The sequence below is a fragment of the Podarcis pityusensis genome, assembly GCF_964106645.2.
Source record: "Podarcis pityusensis genome assembly, chromosome: 14".
Lineage (NCBI taxonomy): Eukaryota > Metazoa > Chordata > Lepidosauria > Squamata > Lacertidae > Podarcis > Podarcis pityusensis.
This window is the reverse complement of record NC_138039.1, coordinates 50657717-50682590: the sequence shown is the minus strand read 5'-3', so window position 1 is coordinate 50682590 and position 24874 is coordinate 50657717. Positions and strand designations below refer to the sequence as shown.

At 41.4% G+C, this 24874-nt stretch overlaps 1 protein-coding gene across 3 annotated transcripts in view; it reads right to left on the bottom strand.

Moving 5' to 3' along the window:
• OTUD7A (OTU deubiquitinase 7A) overlaps positions 1-24874 on the bottom strand; it is a 129678-nt gene that overhangs the window by 47172 nt on the left and 57632 nt on the right. For 2 of the 3 annotated variants that reach the window (XM_080980707.1, XM_080980706.1), the window contains 4 exons: positions 24317-24485; positions 13460-13614; positions 5076-5261; positions 2376-2594 (listed from right to left, as the gene is read on the bottom strand). In XM_080980707.1, the coding sequence (XP_080836833.1) occupies positions 2376-2594; positions 5076-5261; positions 13460-13610 (556 nt within the window). In that variant the 5' untranslated portion in view covers positions 13611-13614; positions 24317-24485. Of the gene's footprint in view, positions 1-2375; positions 2595-5075; positions 5262-13459; positions 13615-14088; positions 14383-24316; positions 24486-24874 lie in introns of those variants that run through there. The other variant, XM_080980708.1, reaches the window with a different exon arrangement.

Sequence of the window (24874 nt, the reverse complement as noted above, 5' to 3'; positions counted from 1 at the left end):
CCCCAGATGACTCTTCAGAACAGTGGAGAGTGGCCTTGATGGTCCTACATATGCACAATAACATTCAGAGTTGTGTCGTTCACGCAAACTACATATCCCATTATGCCATGCAAAATACATAGGCAGAAACATCAAGAATCTCTGTGCAGGCTGTGGTTTACATGACGCATTGTTTCACATTCATAATGGGAGTTAAAATGCCATCAGTTCTGTGAACTGGCAGAAGCGGATCTTCAGTAAGTTAGCACTTTACATATAAACCCTAAATTATGAAGGAGACCTCACAATCGTAGGTCATCTTCTAAGCAAAGACCAACATATACCATTGACATTATTCAAAGCTGACTGGAATCTATCCAGATAATAATGATGGGAATTGAGGAACTCATCAGCTGTGCAGGAATCCATCCTGTCTCCATCATCTTCATCTGTTGAAAGTTGCCCTAGGCTGGACTTTCAATAAACAGTCCCTATGTATTCAAGAATTATTCTGGGGATGGAGAGTGCAGGGGTGTTGCCAATGCCTGCTGCTATGGCATGCTGAGACTTTGCTGAGACAGCAGAACAACATAGATATATATAGATTATATAAAAGCCTTTTAATCTATTATTCTATCTAATTAAAATATTTAGATATTCTTCTACAGTGAGGTTGCAGGAGCATAAGAATTTTCTTACTCCAATAGTCACCACAGAAGCTCTAAAGCAGGCATTCCCAAAAGGTGGTATGTGGGCCAGCAGTGGTTCACAATCTTCATTCAAGTCATCCACTGCATGTCCACATTATATATTCACATCAATTTTTACATTGTATTTCTATTGTTTTTAATTCCTTAAATTGCATTGTATTGCAGCTTGAATTCTATAGATTGCAAATTGCATTACACTAAAATGAAATGCAGGAAACAAAAGAAGCAATAGAAATACAATTAAAAACCATACAGCATCAAGCACAGCCCACTGCAATGGCTACAACAGGCAGAAAAACCATTAAGCGGTCTGTCGAGACCACTGGCAATTTTCAATTGGGTGGGGGGCACTTTGGGGACAAATAGGGTGTGAAGGCAATGGCCACCCACTGGAGTGGCCCATCCAGTACTCCAAGGTACGCTGTTCCACTGAAAATGAAGTTTCTATTCACAGTTATCATGGCTAACAACAACTGAACAATATATATATCATTAGTCATTCTGAATTGAGGCAATTTGTGATGGCCCTGACTGAACTAGCCAACCTGCATGCTACTGCAGTTATTTCAGAGATTTCTTATTTCTGCTGTCATATAAAACACATTTGTTTAATCTTTTTTAAGCCATCTGAATTGTTGGGTTACACCACATACAATATTATTAAGAAATTGTATATGAGGCCAATCAGCCACACAGCACTCAAAATCAGCCTACAAAGAATTCCCAAGATGCCATGCTACCTAAACGCAGCATATACAGTTGGCACCCATCAACTGCCATTTCACAGACTGTGGTTTGCAAGGCAGACTTTGTGTTGTGTTCCTGAGTGACATCTTAATATTCTGACAGGGGAGGGAAGGGGGAAATCAAGCAACACTGATCCTTTTCTGCCAATCCACAGAATGTTAAAGGTAAAGGTACCCCTGATCGTTAGGTCCAGTCGCAGACGACTCTGGGGTTGCAACACTCATCTCGCTCTATAGGCTGAGGGAGCCAGCATTTGTCTGCAGGCAGCTTCTGGGTCATGTGGCCAGAATGACTAAGCCGCTTCTGGTGAACCAGAGAAGTGCACACAAAAACGCCATTTACCTTCCCACCAGAGCGGTACCTATTTATCTACTTGCACTTTGACGTGCTTTTGAACTGCTAGGTGGGCAGGAGCTGGGACTGAGCAATGGGAGCTCACCCCATCGCCGGGATTCGAACCGCCGACCTTCTGATTGGCAAACCCTGGGTTCAGTGGTTTAGACCACAGCGCCACCCGCCACAGAACATTAGGAATGTGCTAATCATTGTGTGAAGAAACACCTCCCCTTGTCTGTCCTAACTGTCAATCTGATTCACTGGGCAACTTTTAAATTCTGAGAGAGGGGGCAAGGAAGAGAAAGAAACTCTATCTCCCCACTGTCTTCATACATTCACATTTCTTTCTCACACTCCTTGGCTCTATTACTCTCTTGTCAAAATAAAAAAATTCAATCTCTATACCCTTTACATGTAGCAAAGGTGATCTAGCCCCTTCACCATTTTAGTTGTCTTTGTTTTCTACTTTCACCAACTCTACAGTATTGCGTATGTGTCTAAGATGTAAGCAATCAGCTCCAACAATAATATGGGCTTAAAAGAGTGGTACACAAACAAGAAGACCAAACAAGCCAGACTCTCTTGTCTTAAGTATTTACTCACCAGCTTGTTCCAGAGCGGCCATGGTTGCTTGCTCAATCAAGTCCCGCTCAATGAAGCTTCTGAAGTCTTCACTGTAAACACTAAGGTCAGGGAGCTGGAATGTGTAGATGGGCATCTCCAAAGGGAAATGTTCATTGTTGCATTCACTGGCCACATGGGACCGCGCAAGGGAGACTATGGCTGAACTGGCATGAGAAATTCCTCTAGACAGCCTCTTTTCTGTGCAGGAACAAAAGAAAGGGGGGGGGATGAGACAAGCAAAGCAATTCTAAATGTTTTTACTCAGAAGTAAATGAGCTTGATGGGGCTTACTCCCTAGCAAGTGCCCAAAGTACTTTTACCCTGATGGAGACAACGATCTCTTCTCTCATCTGTGCTATATTCTTGCTCTCAAGTCAAGATGAAATAGAACCCCGTGACCTTTGATTGTAGGTTTATTAAAAGGACTGTTTTATTAAAAGGACTATACAATGTTAGAGTATACAATGTATACTCTAACATGTAGGCATGTATACAATGCCTACAACCAAAATAAAACAGCATAAAATACAGCTAAAACTTCATAGTGACCAGTAAGATATCACAAAATACATCATCAACAGCTATAGGTTTGTGTGAAATGGAAAGAAACTGGAATATCAGTGAATGCCTTATTGCAAGGGGTAGAGCATTCTACACTGCAGGTTTAAAGACCATGCTCTGGGTGGCCACAATACAAATTTCAAAGGCTTGCAGCAGCACTAAGAAGACCTCCTCAGATTACATCAGCAACCAAGCAGGTCTGAACAGGCGAATGCAGTCTCTCCTGTAACCTAGTCCCAAGTTTATGATGAATCATCACTTTCTTTCTGCTCCCTGAGAGTATACTGCATATGTCACAGCTCCAGTCTGGAATAAATTGCAGTGGAAAATCAGTACACAAGTCCTGAAGTCCCCCACCTCCCAGGAAGCCAAAGTGGAAGTCCTGAGAAGCTGCTCCCTTGAAATGTCACTTGTTAGTCAGGATCCTGTTTTTATAGAAGACAGTGAAAGACGTCTGCTTCTGCAAAATCTGGCTTCAGAGTTATCATGATTTTCTGGAAGAAATAGGTGCTAGCTGATCATGAAATATATTAAATAATTATTCAGTAATTCACTTTCAACTTTCCTAACAGATCAAATAAAATTCATCACAAAGTCACTCTCTGGCACCCCAGCACAACATCAAATAGACCAAAGCTGGCTTTAATCTACAAACAGTTGAGTAGAAGTAACAATCGTGCTCAAATCTGAAGGCAGGTTCTGTTTTTTTGCCTGGTGCTGTGGACTCGGATGACATCGGCACATACATGACTATCAGAAAATACTGTACATCGCATCTTATCCACAGCAAGTGTTGTGTGACCTTTTCTAGTGAAAAGCTCTGAGCCTGCTCAACTGATTTTTATTCACAAGGATCTGAAAGCCCATGGCATAAACACCGTCTAGTGCCATTTTTTTTAGTGCAAAGTTGCCTGTCGGTCTAGGAATTCTCAGTTGCCTCTGACTCCATAGCTGCACCCCCTCCAGCTGTTGTTGGGCTCCATCTCCCAATATGAGCAGAGCCAGTAATATAGGATGATGGGAGCCAGAGTCCAACATCTGGAGAGTCAAAGGTCCCCCATCCCTGCTCTAAAGTTCCCATGTTCACTCAGACCTTGCCTGCTGTTTGGGAATCCTAGCAGTGTACAGTGGTACCTCGGGTTACAGACGCTTGAGGTTACATACGCTTCAGGTTACACACTCCGCTAGCCCAGAAATAGTGCTTCAGGTTAAGAACTTTGCTTAGGATGAGAACAGAAATCGTGCTCCGGCGGCGCGGCAGCAGCGGGAGGCCCCATTAGCTAAAGTGGTGCTTCGGGTTAAGAACAGTTTCAGGTTAAGAATGGACCTCTGGAACGAATTAAGTACTTAACCCGAGGTACCACTGTATATTAAGGTAGTGAATTAACCCTTTGCTATGGTGGGCTTCTCACTGTGACACTCGGTTTCCACTTCTAAATTTTTTATCTTTACAAAAGCATGTGAATTCTTCACTTCAGCTTCTAAAGAATCCCTCTTTCTTTTCTTCCCCAATTAAAAAAAATTGGCTTTGAGTAGATTTTACACATACCAGCCGAGTTGAATTTCACTATTTTTTATAAAATACCCTTAACACCAACAGGCATTTAATAAATATAACTATATAAATAATTATTAGTAGTACTATTGTTAAAGACCACTACTGCTGCTTTTTTGTTGATAGAAAAAAAGTCAGGATTCTACTTATATAAACCAATTAGGCTCATATAAATAAAAGTTGTTCCTATTAATACCCCAGTAAATGGCATCAGAAGCTAGTAAATGTCTTTTGTAATCGCTAGCTTACATAATAGTTTGCTCTGAGTTTTTATGCCCACCCTCTCTTTGGCAGAAATCTGAAACTCTTTGGTAATGGAGAAAAAGAGAGTCCTATCTTACAACATGTGTCCAACAATATGAAAACCTAACATCCATAGTTTTGACAAACTTGTATGTTGCAAACGCTGAATCTATGAAGGTATTCAAGGGCAGGATAGTTTTGGAGTGGGCCTGCCTGTTTTATTTTTTGGCATCTCAGTAGTAAACCTTTTACCTGTGTTAGGTAACAGAAAACCTACAACAGCAGCTAGCCAATCAAAGTCTGAGCTAGAAGCACTTTACCTTGAGCAATGTCATCCTGTCTTTGAAGTGATGGTCGTTCACTCTTGTTCACCTGTTGGGAAGGATCCGTTTCCTGCTGCGGCTTAGGATACTTCCCTTCGTTGAACGCTTGTGGCAGATTAGCTGTATGAACCTGCCTAAGCTGCTCATAGTCACTCAGGGCGGCAGTCAAATCCCAATTTTTGCCTAAGAATGAGACATCATAAGAGCATTGTTAACAACTTCAACATGCATGGAAGAGTGACTGGTGTTTGCAAGTATCAAAGCAGTGGCAACTGTTCTGCATTAATTAATCTGGAGCAAAAAGGTGCCATGTTCTGCCTGCACACCAAAGACAGTGTCTGCTTGTGGAGCTTCATCTTTCATCATCCTACTGAAAACCTCTCTTTTGAATTGGAGTAACAAGTGAATATGAAAGCCCTGCCTTTAAAGATGTCATCTCCAGAAAATCTAAATTTAGTGATACCAGAATTAACATAGCTGTTACCAGTGCTGTTTTTCTTGAAAAAGAGGGGTTGGAACTCACAATGAATGCCTCCCTTGTTTTCTTATAATGGCAATGGAGACCACCTAAGAGGTGCAGGAACTGAGCTTTGGTGACACCAGTAACAAGTTATTTAAAGAAAGAAGAGTATGAGAGAAATCCAAGGACTTTATCTCTTCTAAATGTTTTAAAATGATACATTTGGGAAGGAGCGGTAGGGGAGAGAGAGAAGGAAAGCTGACGAACTATAGCATCTCTACCATTACCAGCTTTGTGGTTCTGGATCTGGCTGTATCTTCTCAGGCTTTGGAGAATTCTTGTCAGAAGTCTAAGCTTTTTATAAGACTTCTCTAAAAAATACTTAGAAGACTCAGCACATTCCAAATTATGATGAGCATGTTTTGCACACCATTAAGCATATTTCAGCTTTTCGGGTAGCTATGATTTTTCAAGTTATTTCTGGTTACTTCTGTAGCCATGAAAATAATGTTATGTTTTAATAATAATAGTGTTTTAATATGTCAAAGAGCAAAGTGCCATGCTTATGTTGTACACCCATGGTTTTCAAACATTTTACCTTCCGAGAAGCCCTTCCCCATCATCTTGTCAAGGTCACTCCCTGGTGTCTTATAAGAGGATTCTAGGGCAATTTCTAAGGTGAACACATAATTTGCAACAGCCCCAGATTAGTATGATGGGCCTTGCTATTGCTCTGGTTAAGCTGATAATGTGACCCAGAAAAGACCCAACACAGTTGGACACCACAGGGGGGAAATGGTAGCAATGGGTAATATGTTTTTTTCTGAGAAGGTTGCCCATCATTCACCTAGAAGTCCTAGAACACATTTTGATAAGAATCTCTGCTACATAGTGAATGCCCTAAGGAGAAAATATTTACAAGAGGTACAATAAGTAATATTTACAATAAATACTTAGTGCAGTACTAGCAAATTATCTTTCAGTTAAATTAATTGTTGGACATAAAAGGTAAACGTAAAGGGACCCCTGACCGTTAGCTCCAGTCATGAACGACTCTGGGGTTGCGGCGCTCATCTTGCTTTACTGGCCAAGGGAGCCTGCGTACAGCTTCCGGGTCATGTGGCCAGCATGACCAGCAAACCAGAGCAGCGCATGGAAATGACGTCTACCTTCCCACCAGAGCGGAACCTACTGTATTTTTTGCACCATAACACTCACTTTTTTCCTCCTAAAAAGTAAGGGGAAATGTCTGTGCGTGTTATGGAGGGAATGCCTACGGGTGGCATGCCTATGGATTTTCCTCCTCTAAAAACTACATGCGTGTTATGGTCGGGTGCGTGTTATAGAGCGAAAAATACGGTATTTATCTACTTGCACTGCGTGCTTTCAAACTGCAAGGTTGGCAGGAGATGGGACCCATCATGGGGATTCGCGGATGGCGCTGTGGTCTAATTGTTGGCCAGACTTGGTTGCAAATAAGCACACAGAAGATAACTGAAGCTGCAGTAGGGGATGTGTTTAAAAAAGATTGTGGTTATTAATACATGCAATAAGGAAAGAGCAACCAAAACTTCATTAAATTCTCTTTATCGTTGCAGATCATTTCTTTAAAAACAAATAAATGCTATCTTAATATCTACCTTGACAAACTGGTTCGAAGAACAACAATGGACTTTCATGGAAACTAATTTGGAGGGCACTTCAAACAACATTCCAGCAGACAACAGGATGCTCCTTTTATTAAGGTGGAGTTTGCTATTTTGCAGAGGCTGTGCAGTTCTCAGTATTGTACAAGACTGCCTCACTTCAATGGGATCTGTACTTCTGGTTTCACTGGATGTATATTTTGTACATATAATTTTTAACACTACGTGGCAGGGTTGTTAACTTGAACAATCACCCATGAGTATTGTGGCAGTTTCTGATGAGCCATGATCATTAACGCCTTGCACATTCATGTTCTTTTGTGCTGGAAAATAATCTAATTTTGGATTTCTGTGACATAGCTAAAAACAAGCATAGCAGCTAAAAACAAGCATTGACATAAATTCCCTGAAGGAAACTGTTTATATCTGATCGCAAAGGTGGGGGAAACCCTCTTTGTCTCCATGGCAGCATTTTAGAAGGTGAAAAACTCACCATCACACTTTTCCTCCTGGAATAAGGAAGAAGAATTCTCAGACTAACTATAATGAAGGAGGGGAACCTTCTAAACCTTTTTATTCCTAGCAATCAGAACTCTCTGTGTGGCAGTTGGGGGTTATGACTTAACCACTCCCATATTTGTGATTCTGTTATCATGGAGGTAGGAGACAGAAAACATTTGACGTTTTTCATGCTCATTTTTATACATCTATTAGTGTGTTACCCCACTTCCTACCACATTTCCTGTTGAAACATTCAAGAGTTTGTTTTTGCTGTGTTTCAGCAGTCACATAGAAATATCAGAAGCCAACCACAGGTAGGAGTGCCTTTAAGGCTGCACACCGCTAAAGCAAGTTTATATCTCTGCAAAGCATTTCTAGAGTACAGATTGTTAGGGAATGGCACTACAAAACTGCTTAACAGAAAATGTGTGACTTTTCAAAAGGTTATTTAAAAATCATCAATTCTTTTAATAATGAGAATGGAACTTTTCAAGAATGCAAGGGGGAATGCAAGGAAAAAAATATTCTTTAAAGGGAGCGCTGAGCATAGCCTGTATGCATCCCAGGCTCTGCTCAGCGCTCGCTTTCAAGAGCCACGCGGAGCGTGTGTGTGGCGCTTGCAGGCTTTTCCCCGAGGCGGGAGAAGGGCAGCCCCAAGGGAAAAGCCCCCAAGAGCCGCACACATGCTCTGCGTGGCTCTTTAAAGGGAGCACGGCTCTTGGGCGCTTTTCTGGGAGATGGGGGAAGGGACAGAAGGGCTAAGCCAGAAGCTAGAACAGCAAGAGGCAGCGCTCCCTCTCGCTGTTCTAGCTTCTGGCTTAGCCGCGCAGCCTGCATTCGCTCCATAAGATGCACACACATTTCCCCATACTTTTTGGAAGGGAAAAAGTGCGTCTTATAGAGCGAAAAATACGGTAGGTTTAAAAATACACTGGAGCCTAAGCCAACTACCTTGAGAGACTTTTTTGTTGTAGGGAAAAATGGCATTTATATAATTATTTAACATGTAACAATAACAACACTTTATTTTTTATCATAGCAAAAGCTTTGTTATTCCTAAGGAAAGAACTCAAGTAGCATTGTTATTTAGTTGAACAGGACGCTGATGCAAGGAGTTGCATGGGATAAGCTACCTCTGCCAAAAAAGCAGTCAGAGTAAAGGACATATGAGTAATCCTTGGCTCTCAAACCATACAATGATTATTCGTTTTCATCAAAGCATAATGCCTCTCATTTTCCTCTATTGAATTAGGGCATCATTTACACCAGAAGGATGAAAGCACTTAACCGTCTTCCAAAGCACAGTCAGAAATCACCAGACTCCCTCAAGGGGGGCTCTTGAGAAGACCATCTTCAAAAACAGGCTGACAATGAGACAATCCTTAACACTAGTTTAGATGCTGACATTTATTTTAAATGGCAATGTTTAAAAAGCTGGCTGACGTCAGGCAATTAGGTTGTTTGCCCCCCCCCAGTCACTATTATTTAAATGTTACTTTCATTTCATTCTAGAATTATCTTAACACGAGGTATTAATAGCCACTCCAGATTTTTATTTTTAAAGAAACACCTCAGGGAAAGCACATACACTACGGACTGCATAGGACTTTTATTGGCACCAGCAAGAGAATATTCTATGTGTAAGACTTGTAAGAATGAAATGCGACACTGACGGGCCTTGTAATAATAAGTCACCTCTGCATTTTATGATGAAAAGAGGAACCATCTTTCTTTGATTATTTCAATCTGGCTCTGTTTGGTTAGAATTTAACATTATTTGATACTGTAAAACCTGTTCAGTTATGGCAGAAGTCAGTCCTACTATTCAGTATGTATTAGCTCAGGATTTATTTATTTTTAATGGCACATTTATTCCCAAATTACTTTGCAGGGTGTTTAAATGGAATGAACATGCAGTTTCAAGTACAACATATGTTATTGTTGACAGTCAAAAGGAATAAGAGGGGAAAAATAGAAGTATAACATTCTGTACCACCTATTCCAGCTCAATATTTTTTTTTATGACTCAGAAACTTTTGCCTAAAATGTTAACTGGCTTAATTTAAAAAATAAATAAAGAGATGAGAACAGTAAATGCAGAACATATTTGTGTATAACATGGCCTGAGCTCTGGGTTTTATAATGAACATTTTCATCTTAAAAAGCAAAAAATAAAAGTAGAAATGTTTTGCATCTGATAATTTTGAAGCACACTTTTACATACATGTTTTGATTAATCACTTAATATATTTAGATTCATTTCAATACTTTAAATTTATTTTGATCCCAAATTAGACAAATACAATGGAAATTCTATTCCCAAAGTCTTCAGATGGCAGGTTACGAAAATAATCAGGAGGGCTGCATTTTCAATTTATCTTGACCAGAAAAAGAACATGAAATATGGAAATGTTGGAAAGGTGACACACTTTTCAGTTCTCATTGATATTGACTGGCAGAAAGCCAGTATTGTGTTGACAATACGGGATAAGAAAAGAACATTAGTTAATGGCTTGTAAATGAAGATACAATTCACAAACTATGGTTGTGAACAATCAAACAGATGAACCACTTCTGTAGGTTGAGGGAGGTAGAAATTTTGACATATATGTCAAACTACAGGTTTCCTGACAATTCAAAAAGGAACATTTCACATTAAGATGTTAGAAATGTGTACATTCTGATTATTAGCAAATATTTCATTCCTCAAATTTCTTTAAAATGTTCAAATTCTAGCCAAGTTTTAACATTCATTTCTTAAGAAGGAGAAGATTTCTGTATCACCTGAATAGCTAACAGAATAATGTTGGGCATGATTTACCATACTTTTCTGTGTATAACACGCCTCCGTGTATAAGACACCCTCTATTTTTGTGGACTCAACATTAAGAAAATGGGGGAGATTGCCCCCATGAATAATACTACCCCCCTTTTTAACATTATATTTTAGTAAAAAAAACAACCCCTAGTTTTATACACGGAAAAGTTTGGTAATATGCACCATTACCTGTAGGTGGAAAACTGGGCCTGCGCCTATCAAGTGTGTGCTCATGGGGGGTATACAAAGATGGATTACCTAGGTATTAACTAATGCTGAGTCAGTTCACCAGACTGTGGTCCTTCAGGCTCCCTTGTGGCAAACTGAACCTACCTCAATTAAGCAATATATTAAGCTGGAGGTGGGTGATAATTATTCCAAGTAGCAGGTGGCGATATAGTTCTGATACAGATGGCTTAGCGCAAAAAAGAACAAATGTATCATTCGCTGATTTAGACAAATGTGCTCTTTTTGCCATTTAAAATTAATGTTTTATTTTTTTTAAAAAATGCTGCAATATCATAGTGATTTCTTCACTAAGTTTGTTAGAATGTGACTTTCCTCACAAAACCCAAGAAATTATAACCAGACTCAAAGTGCCAATACCACAATTACTCTGCCGAGGATATATGAGTTACAGGTCAATATACAAATGCTGGGAAGAGGATTTGTAAACTCTTAAATCAGGGGCAAAAATACCAAGAGTGCTGATTGCAGGCAATTCTCCATTTGTGCATAATCTACTTGCTTGCAACCATGCACACTTGCAGTGCCAGGAACTTGGAAGTGGAACCCAGAAGTGGGGAGCACCCGGGAGAGCCCTCCTGGCTTGTGAGACCTTCCCCAGAGCTGGAAGAGGATGTCCTCTTTGGGATCTGGGGAGGGTTTCCATGCCAGCTGGAGGCGCAGCAGGGCATTGTTTGGCTGCTCAGCTGACGCACGGGGAAGCGGCTGCTGCTGTGCTATGTGGGGAGGTTGAGCAGCCTCCACAAAGCCCTCTGTGTCAGGGACTGGCTGGATGATGAGGAGTGGCGGGAGGAACCAGCTGGAGAACCATCAAGGGAAACCCCAGAGGAGGAAGGCTCAGAGCTCAAAGATTGGTGGTGGGACACCGAGGAAAGGTCAGAGGGAGAAGAGTGGGAGGAGTTGTTAGATACTGAGGGAGCAACAGGATTTAGTGAGCAGGGAGAGCCTGTGACAAGGAGCAGTTCTGACTCAGAGGCTGAAGCAAAGGAGATGGGGTAAGAGGCTGCAGAAGAATACAGGGAGCCTGCCTCTCCTACTGTGACAAGCTCCTCTCCTCCCTTGTCTCCAAGGCCACACAGAGTGCTGTGTAGAGGGGAGCAGAGATTAGAGATGCGCAGGCACAGTTTAAGACTGCTTCGGAAACATCCAGCAGAGGAAGAGCCTTAGAGGGGGTTGAAAGCAAGGACCATCAGTCCTAGCAATTGCTCTATAGGGGCAAGAGTTACTGGGAAGTGTTGCAGAGTTGTATGCCATTTATTTGAATAAAGAGTTAACTTCTCTGACAAAGTCTGCTCCTTGCTTGCTGACTTGCGTCTGACTCCAGCCCTGACACGCTGCATCCTCTATTGCCTCTACGGAGGGTCTCCTCGCAAGCCACTAGGATTCTCCAGGGTGCTCCCCACTTACGTGCATTTCACTGATGTACATGGAGGCCCAGAACGTAACCCCCGCGTAAGTGGGGAGTCGCCTATACATAACTAACAGTAATAATATACAAAACAAAAAAGTCAGACACATTGGTATGCCAAAGATAGTTACTTCTAGGTTAAGTCTGTCCTGGGAAGTTGAAATGTTCCCCCCACTGGGAATTTGAATTTAGGACACAAATCTGACATCAGAAATGGCAATATTCAGTTTGCATTTCCTTTCATTTTTATTTCAACCTCCCATCACATTCTGTAGGTGACCATAAAGTGGCCTCCCACTGAATTCAATGGGGCTTACTCTCAGGCAAGAAGGCACAGGACTGAAGCCTGAATGATTAAACTTGAAGTCATTAAAGGGCCACATTCAATTCCTAAAACACAGCAAAGTTCAGATGAAGTTTTCAAAATTATCAATTTTAATCACATTTGCTAAAATAATCTGGTTTTATACTGAAATAATTATCTACCAGAGTCTGTGATAAAAGCAATAGTTACATTAAACATGTGCACCACAAATATTTCAGAAGGGTAGCCAAAATAGTCCACTGTACTAACACAGCAGAGAGTATTGGGCCTCTTTAATGGGTGAGAGGCCACTTTGCCACAAACATGAACTGGTTGCCTAAATTGCTATGGACAGTTTCTGTAGCAGTCTATACTTTTTCAGAAGTGGACTGCCAATATTGAGTCCAATCTAAGATGTTCTCTGTGGGGATCCAGTGTTGTCTATACACTACTACCACTTCTCACCAAACGAGGACAGAGCTTACTTTAAAGTTCGTCTGTGCAAGTCCCAACACAGTGAACGGGAACAGCCATTCAGCCCTTGCAGAGCAGCAAAACCCATCAATGCTAAAACTTGTACATACTTTTTTTAAATCAGGGAACCTATTCACATTCCGTAGCACTCCACGTTGTTCTCAAAGAAAGTGAAAAAACAAACCAAGAAACTTCCTGAGATCTCTGAGATAACAGAATCAAAACCAAAGAGCGATCTTTCATAAAAGTCCAACTTCCATCTTGGCCTGATGAAGGAAAGTCCTACATCATGGGATCAGGAGTGTATAAAAAAAGAATCTTTCCACAGAATGGAGAGAAGGAAACCTATTGATTTGTTTTTGTCTGCTACAATCGATTTTAGTCTCTATACTGTGCTTGTAAGTTGCAATGGGTCACTTTTGTAAGGAAAGCTAATATTTATGAATTATTATTTATTAAAGTCACTAATAAATGATGGTGATAATGAAGAATCATTTCCTGAGATCCATTAGTCTTGAGCTTACCTTCTAGCAAGTCTCTTGCCAAACCCGGTTCTGCCCCTGTGGACCGAACAAAGTCTGACAGGACCGCATCCATATCAAGAGTCATGGGATCATGTAGAAGTACTGCTGGATGTGCAGCAGTGGCAGGATCTGGCAACAGGCTACAAGACATCCATCTAGAAAGAGAAAAATAAAGTCATTATATAGAAAAGGTTGAAAATTATACATTTTCAAGCATTCTTGCTGCAGTCGCTGTCATTGTTCCATTTCTAGCCAATGTTATCATACCCAAACCCATCATGCACACATTCTCACATCTTCCACCCCACAAGATTGTTATTGATTGGTTAAAATAAACTGCAAAAATAAATTCTGCTCTGAAATACACACTGTATTTACAGGTCTCAGTTAAAGGCAGCAGGGCAGAGAAAGATTGCTCTATACCTGTACTTAAGCAGCATAGGCATAAATCAATTCAGAAAGAGTTCCACGGTTATAGTTCCATATACAACCTTAGATAATTCTTGTAGGGATTACTGAAATATTAAAACAGGCAAAACTACTACTACTACTACTACTACTACTACTACTACTACTACAGGCCTTGCCCGTAGGCTCACAATCTTATCATTTCATTTATCAGTCCATGCCTGGATGTTTTGCTTGCATTGGATTCCAAGTTTCCTTCCGCCTCTGCTGAAGTGTGAAGACCACTATCATTTTTCTCTTCCAATGCAGAGCTACTGATTCTTTCATCGCAAGGCCTTTCTGTCTCGCTAGAGTTTTCCTCAGAAGCAACTGGTGATGTCTGTTTTGTCAGAGAGGGAAGATTCACCAAACTTCTGTACAGCCATGTTAGGGAATCTCTTCTGAGTATAACAATGATAGCAATCATCAGGAGAATGGTGAATACTATTCCCAGAGCAATTCCCAGATTGCTGCTTCTCATATTAAAAGTGTGAGGTGGCTTTGTAATTGAGATGACAAGCTGGAGAGCCCAATGCTGTATACAATGATATTTATCTCATGGTAGCAGTCCTTGTTTCATTGTTGCACTCCCCTTGTTGCATCACAATCAAGTTTAGGAGCAATATGATGATATGTCATGTCAGTACATGAAAGATACTATGCTTTGCTTCTCCACCAAGGCATGGCCAAACCACCCAGTGAAACCAACTACTTTCAAGATAAAACTAGCCATTGTCACACTCTAGTATTTAGAGTGAAACTGTAGACTCATTTAGGGGAAAGGTTTTCTTTTTATTAAAAAAACCAAAACAAAACAAAACAAAACAGCAACAGCCAAGCATTGTAGGGCTCTTTACTGTCAAATTATGTAGCCCAGTTCATATTAACAGTAATGTATTTTATTGCTTTGTTATTAAGCACAAAGAATGAAGTTCTGGTACTCCGAACCTCCAGATAACCCCACCAAGCGGTTTCATGTAGATGTTAAACAACATGGGGGATAGGAATGAGCCCTGAGGAACTCCACATTGAAGGCTCCATGGGGCTGAAAAGCATTCCCTAAGTAACACCCTCTGGGAACGTCCATCCAAGTAGGACTGGAACCACTGCAAAGCAGTGCCAGCCGCCCCTAAATTGGACAGTCACTCCAGAAGGATACTGTGGTCAATGGTACTGAAAGCTGCTCAGGAGTTGAGGAATATTAGCAAAGACCCATTTCCTCTGTTTCTCTCCTGACAGAGGTCACTATGCAGGGCAACCAAAGCAGGTTCTGTGCTAAAATCGGGCCTAAACTCTGATTGAAACAGATTTAGAAAATCAGTTTCCTCCAAGAGCACCTGGATCTGGGATATTAGGCAACAATTATTCAAATCAGATGGATCAAAAATGGTTTTTTTTTGCAATAAAGGTCATATCATTGTCTTCTCAGTGAAATCCCCATGGCAACACATAAGTGTTTATTTTAATGCTTATTTTGTTATATATGGAGTAATTTATTGATTATATATTTTGCTTTTCTTCACCACAACCAAGGGCGGACCCTTAATATTCCCTTAATATAAAATATGTAAGCTATAGATATCTTCATAATTTAGAAACATTATAAAAATACAAATAAAACACAATAAAGGCTAAACCAAATAATTAATTCTTTCTCTTTCTCAAACACACAACTGTTCAAAATCTGATAACAGATAGCATGTGTTTTTCAATTAAGATAATTTATAGGCAAATAAAACTGGTGGTCATATTGCCACTATGCACAGAAATAGTATCTATAGCAATTTCCACTTCTAGAGCAAATTAGTAGGAACCTAAGAGCAGCTCTTCTGGATCAGACCAATGGTTTATGTAGTCCAGCATCCTGGGGTGGTGCCACACTCTTATAGACTCTCCTCCTCCCCAAAGGATCCCACAGAGGTATACAAAGCTCCAATAAATAAAACATACCATGTAACAGCATAAATTTTAAAACTATAAAACTGAAATTATCACAAAATTACCACTGCAGTAGACCAGACAGCTTTTTAGCTCACCTCCCCCGAAAAGCTCCAAAGAGAAACCAAGATGTCTTCACTTGATCTTAAAGTGTCAACAAGGGAAATGACTGCACTTCCAGCAGGAGGGAGTTCCACAAGTGGACACCACAACAGAAAAGGCTGTATCCTTTTCTGGGTTAGAATTGCCAACAGGACCACACTGGCCAACTATACTTCTTCCAAAATCCCACATGTATAACTCTGAACTTACATGAATCATATTAAATAGAACAGAAAACCTTAAGTAAGCATAAAACCTCAGTAATAACCTAAAATAAATGGAACACCTTATAAGAAGAGTGCAGACTGTGCACATATCAAGTTAATCACATAATAAATTCTGTGCACAGAGTTCTTTCTGAAGAGGTAGGAAGTCCTGTTTCCTGTGCACAATGATCTAGTTGTTCTCAACTTAAGTGATGCAATGTGTGTTCAACAACTACCGCCAGCTGTCTGTACCATCCAGTTGCTGAGAAAAGCAGCAATCGCACCAGTATGTGACAGTGACTCATTGGAATAGGGGCTAGTGTGTAGGTAGCTAATGGAACTAATAGTCACAGCTGAGGAAATGCAAGCACACTCTTTTTCCATTACGATATTGCTGTTAAGCAAGAGCTACCTGCTTCTCTACCCCACCCCCACCCCATCTGTACAACACACACACACACAACTTAGCATTATTATTATTATTACCATTACCGTTTTTTTCCGCTCTATAAGACGCACCTTTTCCCTCCTAAAAAGTAAGGGGAAATGTGTGCACGTCTTATGCAGCGAATGTAGGCTGCGCAGCTATCCCAGAAGCCAGAACAGCAGGAGGGATCACGAAAGCAGCAATCCCTCTTGCTGTTCTGACTTCTGGGATATCCGCGCAAAGCTTCTTCAGGGCAACGAGAGGAACGCTCCCCCTGCCCTGAAGAGGCTTGGCACGGCTATCCCAGAAGCCAGAACAGCAAGAGGGATCGCTGCTTTCGCTGCACAGCGATCCCTCTTGCTGTTCTGACTTCGCTTCGCTGGAGAGGCACTGCGCAGCGCCTCTTCAGCGAAGCGGGAGGAGAAACAGAGCCCCTTCCATTTCTCCTCCTGCTTTGCTGGAGAGGCGCTGCGCAGAGAGGGAGAGAGTATTTTTTTCCTTGTTCTCCTCCTCTAAAACTAGGTGCGTCTTATGGTCGGGTGCGTCTTATAGAGTGAAAAATACGGTGATTTTTATTAAATATTTTCTTGGGTTACAAAAGTACGTACATCGTCTCTATTTTCAGATCATAAAGTCTTTTCTACAGATCCATGTGAGACTTTAATGCTGTATACAGTATAAGGCGGGGGAGAGAAGAGTGGGGGGGGGAGAAGAGGGGTCATAAAATTTTATTCTTAGTGTCCTGTCAGTGTCCCATGAGTGCGGTGCTCTTTCTATTCATTTATTAGAGAGGTGGGGGCCCAGGGCCTGGTTGCTTGCCTTCAGTTGACTGCAGGGAGTTTTGTTTGCGTGTGTGAGGGGGAGGGGTGGTTGGGTCAAGTTAGCCATATCAATTCATATGTTGTGGGTGGGTTCTTGTTGTTGTTTTGTTCGGCTGTGTAATAAAAAGGAGTCACACTGGGGTGGAGGCATCCCCTTTTCTTTGTCCCATGCTAGATTCAATTTGATGGTTAGCTTTTCTAGTAAGGCTGTTTCCCATACAGTTTCGTACCACTGGTCCGTCTCCACTCCTGACAGGTCCCTCCATTGTCTAGATATGATGCTTCTGGCTACTGAGAGTAGGTGGCTGTTGAGTTCTTTGCAGTGTGAGTGTGTGTTATTGTATTAGAAAATATTCAATAGGGCTAGTTCTGGGGTGGCTTCTAATACCTGTCTAGTTATTTTGCATTTTTCCTATAGGACTGCTATCAAAAGGCTTGGATTTTGGGGCAATCTCACCACATGTGAAGATATGTGCCTGTAGAGGTGCAACCTCTCCAACATTTTGGTGATGTTCCTGGGTGTATCAGTGCCCAATTCTGTGGTGTTCGGTAACGTCTATAGATAAGTTTCAGGGTGAGTTCTCTTCTTTTGGCTGACATGGATTTCAAGGGAGGTTTAGACCAGTTTAGTCCACTGGGCAGGGTTTATTTCGCAGCCTATGCCATGCTCCCATTGTTTTTTGATTGAGATGAGAGGGATTCTGGAGCAGTATTTTGTATATTGTGGATATCATCATGCCATGTCCTTTTGGTGCCAGGAGAAGGTTTTCAAAGGTGGTCACGGGCCTAGTGGCTGCTGTTCCTACTGCTGGGTTGTTTAAGAAGGCGTACAGTTGGTAGTGTGCTAGCCAGGGTATTTGGGTGTCCCCTAGTTTGTCTTGTATTTCTTGTGTTGGTGTGGGTTTATTATTTTTGTAGAAGTCTGATAGGCGGTATAAGCCTTTGGCTCGCCAAGGTTTCATTTAGAAGTTTTGGGATAGTGGATAGTGAGCTGGGGGGGGGGGGGGTTAGTGGGGCTGGGGACAGTTTACCTACCTTTTCCTTCCATGCTTTAAGCATGGACTGTGTGAACCTGTTTAGCACTGTGAGGATTTTCCTTAGTTTGTTTTAGAGGAATGGGTGCGCTGTGACGGGGGTGTTTTCAATTGTGTCTCTCTCCAAGTGTACCAATTGTTCCGTCTTGTCTTCTAGCATGTATGGAATTATGTGCTGCGGTTGGCTGGCGATGTAGGGCAGTTCTATATTGAGAATTCCCCATTCTCCTTCTGAGGAGAGGAGGCGCAGGTATTTGGGGCTTATTCTTGGTTTTTTGTGTGAGAAAATAAATAAGTGTAGTTTTTTCTGCCATTTACAAAGTAGGGTTGGGGGAATCAAAATTGGGAAGGTTTGGAATAGGTAGGTTAATTTTGGAGGGTGATCATTTTGATCATGGCTAATTTGTCAGAGAAGGCGAAGTTGGTATTGTTCCACTTTTTCAGGTTTTTGTTAATTTCTCACCCCGGGGAGTTGTAGTTATGGAGGTATAGTTTGTTGAGGTTTTTGGTTATTTATACCCCTAAGTATCTGAATTTGGTGGGGCAAAGTTTTATCTTTGTGATGTTGGTGCATTCTTTTTGGACATGAGGAGCGGATGTTGGCACACATAACCTCAGATTTTGCAAAGTTTGCCTGTGAGCCCAACACCATTGTGAATGGATTGAGTTCTTTGGTTAGGGTGATTGCTGTTTATGGGGTCTGGTGCCATTACCATCAGGTTGTCTGCCAATATCCCTAATTTACAGGTTTTACCTTTTATTTCAGCTCCCTTGATGTCAGGGAGCTGCCCAGGGTCAAATTGCTAAGGGTTCCAGAGTCAGGATGAATAGGAAGGGAGACAGTGGGCATCCTTGTTTTGTGCCTTTTCGGATTGCTGTGGTCCATGCTGCTGGTTCTGCATTTTGCTGAGGCTTCAAGTTCATTAATACTGCTATTAGATATTTCCGTTCCAAACAATCAAAGGCTTTGAGGATGTGTGTTCAATCAGATTCAGTAGTTTCTTAATGGGATCTGTTATTTTGTGATCAGGGACAAACCCAGCCTGGTCTGGGGCTATTAATTTGTGTAGGAAATTTTTTAGGCAGTTAGCCAAGATTGAAGTGAATATTTTGTAGTCTTGATTTATCAAAGAGATTGGATGGTATGATTCTACTTTTGAAGGTATGTTTCAGTGGTTTTGGGATAGAGACTGTTTTGGAGGAGGTCCAGGTTTTATGGATGGGGCCCCCTTTTATGATGTCATTAAATAGGCGGATCATGTAAGGCATCAGGATTTCTTTGAATTTCTTGTAGAATTCTGCTGTAAAGCCATCCAGGCCTGGAGCTTTGTGTGGTTTCAGGTTTTTGAGGACCATCTCTATTTCCTCCAGGGTGATAGGACTGTCCATTCATTCTTGTTCCTCTGCATTTCAGGTTAGCATGGTCAGTCTTCCTAGAAAATTTCTAATTTCCTGCTCAGACAGATTGTGGGAGGTGTATAGATTGGAGTAAAATTCTGAGGTCATTTCTTTGGAGAATGTTATGCTGCCATCTTTTTTTGGTGATGTAGTGTATTCTTGTTTTGAGTGATTGTTTCCTGCACATGCTTGTTAATAGTCTGGAGTTTTTCCCTCCATTTTGCAAAAATGTTTTGAGTATAGGATGTTGATCATTGTTCTATTGAATTCTAGTGAGTCAGTAATGAGTTTTTGGCTCCTGTTTATTTGCAGCATATTGAGAGGGCCAAGATATCTTGTTCTATTTTGCAAATTTTTGCGGAGGTTTGTTTTTTAAGGGATGCTTTCCCTTCTGTGCAGGCTCCTCTGGTGACAGCTTTGTGTCCCAGAGAAGGGTTTTTTTATGTTGTCCACATCATTTTCCTTAAAGTAGTTTTAGACAGTTTTTGAGAGACTCTATCTAATTAATTGGTTTGTGGTTAGGATGGGGCTAAAGAAGCATGAATGGATAGTTTGTGTTTCCTCTCCTATTTTAAGGTTAGCTTCTGCTGGGGCCCTGTCTGCTCTGTCTCTAGAAGGAATTGGTGAGAAGGAAGCTTAAAGTAGAGAAACTGTGACAGAAATTGTGAGATCATTCTGCCATTTCTCAGAGCAAATAAGTGAAAAACTGGTTCACTTCTTCTCCTGTGAAGACAGTGAGCACCCAAGGAGGCCATTTATTCATCTAGCTCTCTGGCAGCCTTACTGTATTCGAGGTAACTCAAGAGAGAACTAGACAAAGAGGTAGAAGAGACCACAGCAATGTGGACACTGGAGGCAATCTGCCTTTGGCTACATATGGGAATGTGGGAGAAGACATTTCACTGAGCAACTTGAAAAGTCAAAGCAGGTTAATCTCTCTAGACTAGATTTCTGGTCTTGATAGGTTTTCAGTTTCCTACATATTACAATGAAATGTATATCAAAATGCTTAGGAAAATGTGGTCTGGTGCATATTAAAATTATCTTTTAAATCTTAAAAGGAAGTCCTGCCATCTTCTTTTATTGTAGCCATTTTTTCCGTTTACTTCTCTGTAAACCTGATTATCCCTTGAACACAGTAAGACAAAAATAATAAATAAATAATAATAATAATAATAATAATAATAATAATAAAAACTATATTAAAGAACATGTTAAACTTTAAATTAATATTGAATAATGTATTTAAAATTAAATTTCTTTTTGTAGTCAAAATAAATTATGGGTTGTTTTTTAAAAAATGTGAAACTAAAAGTCCATGGACTAGCATTTTTCATAGATCAATTTTACATGCAGAATGTCTTAAACTCAAAGGCATGTGACAGGGCGGACCTGCTGAAACTAAGAAGCTCTGCTAGTGCCTGGATTGGACACTGCCTAAAAATCCACACATGTTGCCTTGAAGTGTATTGAAGAAATGCAATAGATCAGAATCTCCCAATATCTAATTGGCCAAGTTAACAGCTGTGGAAAACAAGTCAGAGATATAAATTTAGTGATGGGGGTGTGCAATTTAGCAAGAGAATAGCCTTAGTTGATGAAGCATCTCAGGTTCAGTAACAAACGGTCAAGGTACAAACCAAGTTAAACAGCTGAACAAGTACAGTGGTACCTAGGGTTAAGTACTTAATTCGTTCCGGAGATCTGTTCTTAACCTGAAACTGTTCTTAACCTGAAGCACCACTTTAGCTAATGGGGCCTCTTGCTGCTGCTGCGCTGCCGGAGCACAATTTCTGTTTTCACCCTGAAGCAAAGTTCTTAACCCGAGGTACTATTTCTGGGTTAGCGGAGTTTGTAACCTGAAGCGTATGTAACCTGAAGCGTATGTAACCCGAGGTACCACTGTACCACACATTTAGTTACTTATTCAGCAAAGTAAAGAAGCTATCTTCTTCTTTGGTGATCACTCGTAGCCGAGTAAGATTGTCTTCCATAAACATGGTTTTAACAATGAGTCTGTAAGTGACTATGGAGGCCAATTCTGGATCCACACGTCCTTCCACAGTGGGGACATTGGTTTCCAGGTGGGAGTTGATCACAGATCCGCTCCACTTCCCAGTGGGGAGGAGTTGTGGTGGACCGTGTGGCCATCCACTCCCCACCAGGGGCGGGGGACTTTGTCCCCCATTGCCCGGGGGATCCCGGCCATGTCAGAGCCCAGCCAGCCAATCCGCTTGCTGGGGGGGCGTGGCTGGGACAGTTTAAATTGGGGAGCGAGCCAGAGGACTTCCTCTTTGGCTTGCTTCCTCAATCACCCGGCCCCCCTCCCTATTTGCAGGTTAGGCACTGGCCTTGCTATGGACCTCGGTTGGTGGCCTTGGTTGTCCAAGAGGCCTGGTAGGAATTTTTCCACTTGGCAGATTGGCACTGGTCACTTGGTTTTCACCTACCTCGTAGCAATCATCACAACTTTGTTAGGGTTGCGGTTAGGCATTGTTTGACCTTGTGTGGGGGAGGGGAGGTGTGGCCATCACCTGCCCCTCCATGCTTAAGGGTATTCCGTTAAAGGAATCCGGGGGTGTTGATCTTGTCCAAAGCCCAGTCAGGGGCTAGGGCCATGACACGACTCCGACGGGAACACCAGGGGGAGCTCGAGTTTGTTTGCATCGACAGGGCTCCTCCTACTGGTGGTTTACCCTTACCAGACTTCCTGCGCAGCGGGCAGAAGTCAGATATAGTCGGGTCCAATCAATGCCTAAGCCAATACTGCTCACATTCTGTAATTCAATAAAGTTGTGGCCAAATTTGCCCAATAACATAAACCTAATATCCGTGTCCTTGTGTGAGTTATTTCTCAAAGAGGGGGTGACTGCAGGGTCTCGACACGCAATGAGGGTTTGCCAAGCATGCCTTCCTCTTAGCATGTTTCTCCCTTGCGTCCTGAGTTCAAGTGTCTTCAAAGCCCATGAAACCTTTGGTAAAGGCTGTTCTCCAATTGGAGCGCTCGTAGGCCAGTGTTTCCCACATACTACATTTTTAAAGATTTGCCTTGAGACAGTCTTTAAACCTCTTTTGTTGACCACCAGCATTATGCTTTCCATTTTTATGTTCAGAATAGAGTAGTTGCTTTGGAAGATGATAATCAGGCATCCGCACAACATGACCAGTCCAACGAAGTTGATGTTGAAGAATCATTGCTTCAGCACTGGTGATCTTTGTTCGCCTGTCTTCCCAAGTGATGTGTAAAATTTTTTGGAGACACCATTGATGGAATCTTTCGAGGACTTGGAGATGGCGTTTATAAGTGGTCCATGTTTCACAAGCATACAGGAAGGTTGGTAGTACAATAGCTTTGTAAACAATGCGAATGTCCCGGTCCTCAAACACTCTGCCCTTCAGTCGGGAGAAAGCCTTGCTCACAGAGCTCAGGTGATGCTGGATTTCGGCATCAATTTCAGCCCTTGTGGAAAGATAGCTGCCCAGGTAGGAGAAGTGATCAACATTTTCCAACGTTACACCATGGAGTTGGATTTGTGGCGCTGCAGAGGGGTTATTTTGTACTTGTTGGTGCAGCACTTTGGTTTTCTGGATGTTGAGTGATAGGCCAAATTTTTTGTAAGCTTCTGCAAAGATATTTAGGATGGTTTAGAGGTCATCCTCTGAGCGTGCGCACACTACGTTGTCATCAGCATACTGAAGCTCTATGACGGAAGTTACGGTAACCTTACTTTCAGCCTGCTCAGTTTGAAGAGCTTTCCATCTGTTCAATATATGATTTCTACTCCGGTGGGGAGTTTCCCCTCGACAAAGTGTAGGATCATGGCAATGAAAATAATGAAGAGCGTTGGGGCAATAACACAACCCTGTTTAACTCCTGATCCCACTGTGAATGGTTCACTTTGAGAGCCATTGATATCTGCGATTGTTGCTGTCATATTATCATGGAGGAGCTATAATGAAGCTATAAATGTAGCTTAATCCTAGTGGTGAACTCAGTAAGACAAAGCCTGTAGAAATCTAGTTTTCAGCTCCAGCAAAACAGAGAGATCCTGAGCAGCCACGTTATAAACCAGGAAATTAGACTAAATCCCAATTTTGGAAAAGGGGTAAATACAAAAGAATAGTCAGCCTCTGCTAATGTAGTTCCACAATGTACAGGCCTGGCTAGTGGGAGAGTCAGTTTGGAATCAAAAAGAAGCTTAGTGTTTAGATTTAAGTCACTGTAAAATCAGACTGGTGTAAGTTTCAGCTTTTAGTTCAGCTTAAAACCAGCTAAAAGCCAGTTTGGTCCCCCCCTCCCCCGTCCCCCCCAAAAAACTAGAGTATAAGTTACAACTAAAAAAAAAAATATGGGTTGGCTTGCACTTTTAAAAGCATCAGTTCAAGCTCAATGAAAGCCTGGTTTAACATTATCAAATGCAGCATATAAGCTAAAGTGAAAGAAAGTATGTGCTCCACCACTGAACTAAGGCCAGTTAGATCACCTTTCTACTGTCCTTCCATCTGCAGGTGAATACTTTTTACAGGAAAAAAATGCTCAAAGACTTCTTCTGGTTTTCAATATGGTGGTGGCATCATCAGACAGCAGTGGCAGCTTAGTCTCAGAGCTCCTCATTCTGCTACATAAAACGCAGCCATAGTTCCATCTTAAACCTAAAAGAGAGAAATAAAAATCTAAATGTCTTATTTAGGATACAGAGCAATCTTATTTTGAAGTTTAGAGAGCTGTGGCAAGTCTTGAGCCCTGAGACCTCCAGGTATAGGGTGGCGTATAAATTCAATTAATAATAATAATAATAATAATAGTAATAGTAATAGAATACAGGTGAACAACATGACTTCTTTTTGTGTGGCCAATGCTTCCAGAAGTTGCGTTGTTCATCCATCCCAACATAGTTCCTTCCTTCACATTTATCTGCTCCACCTTGTTCCAGATTTTCTTATATAGTTTCAGATCAAATGGAGGTGGCATAATTTAAAAAATAAAAAAAAGCTCAATTATTTTACTTTCCCCCAATTATATGGCTTGACTGAGAATGTTG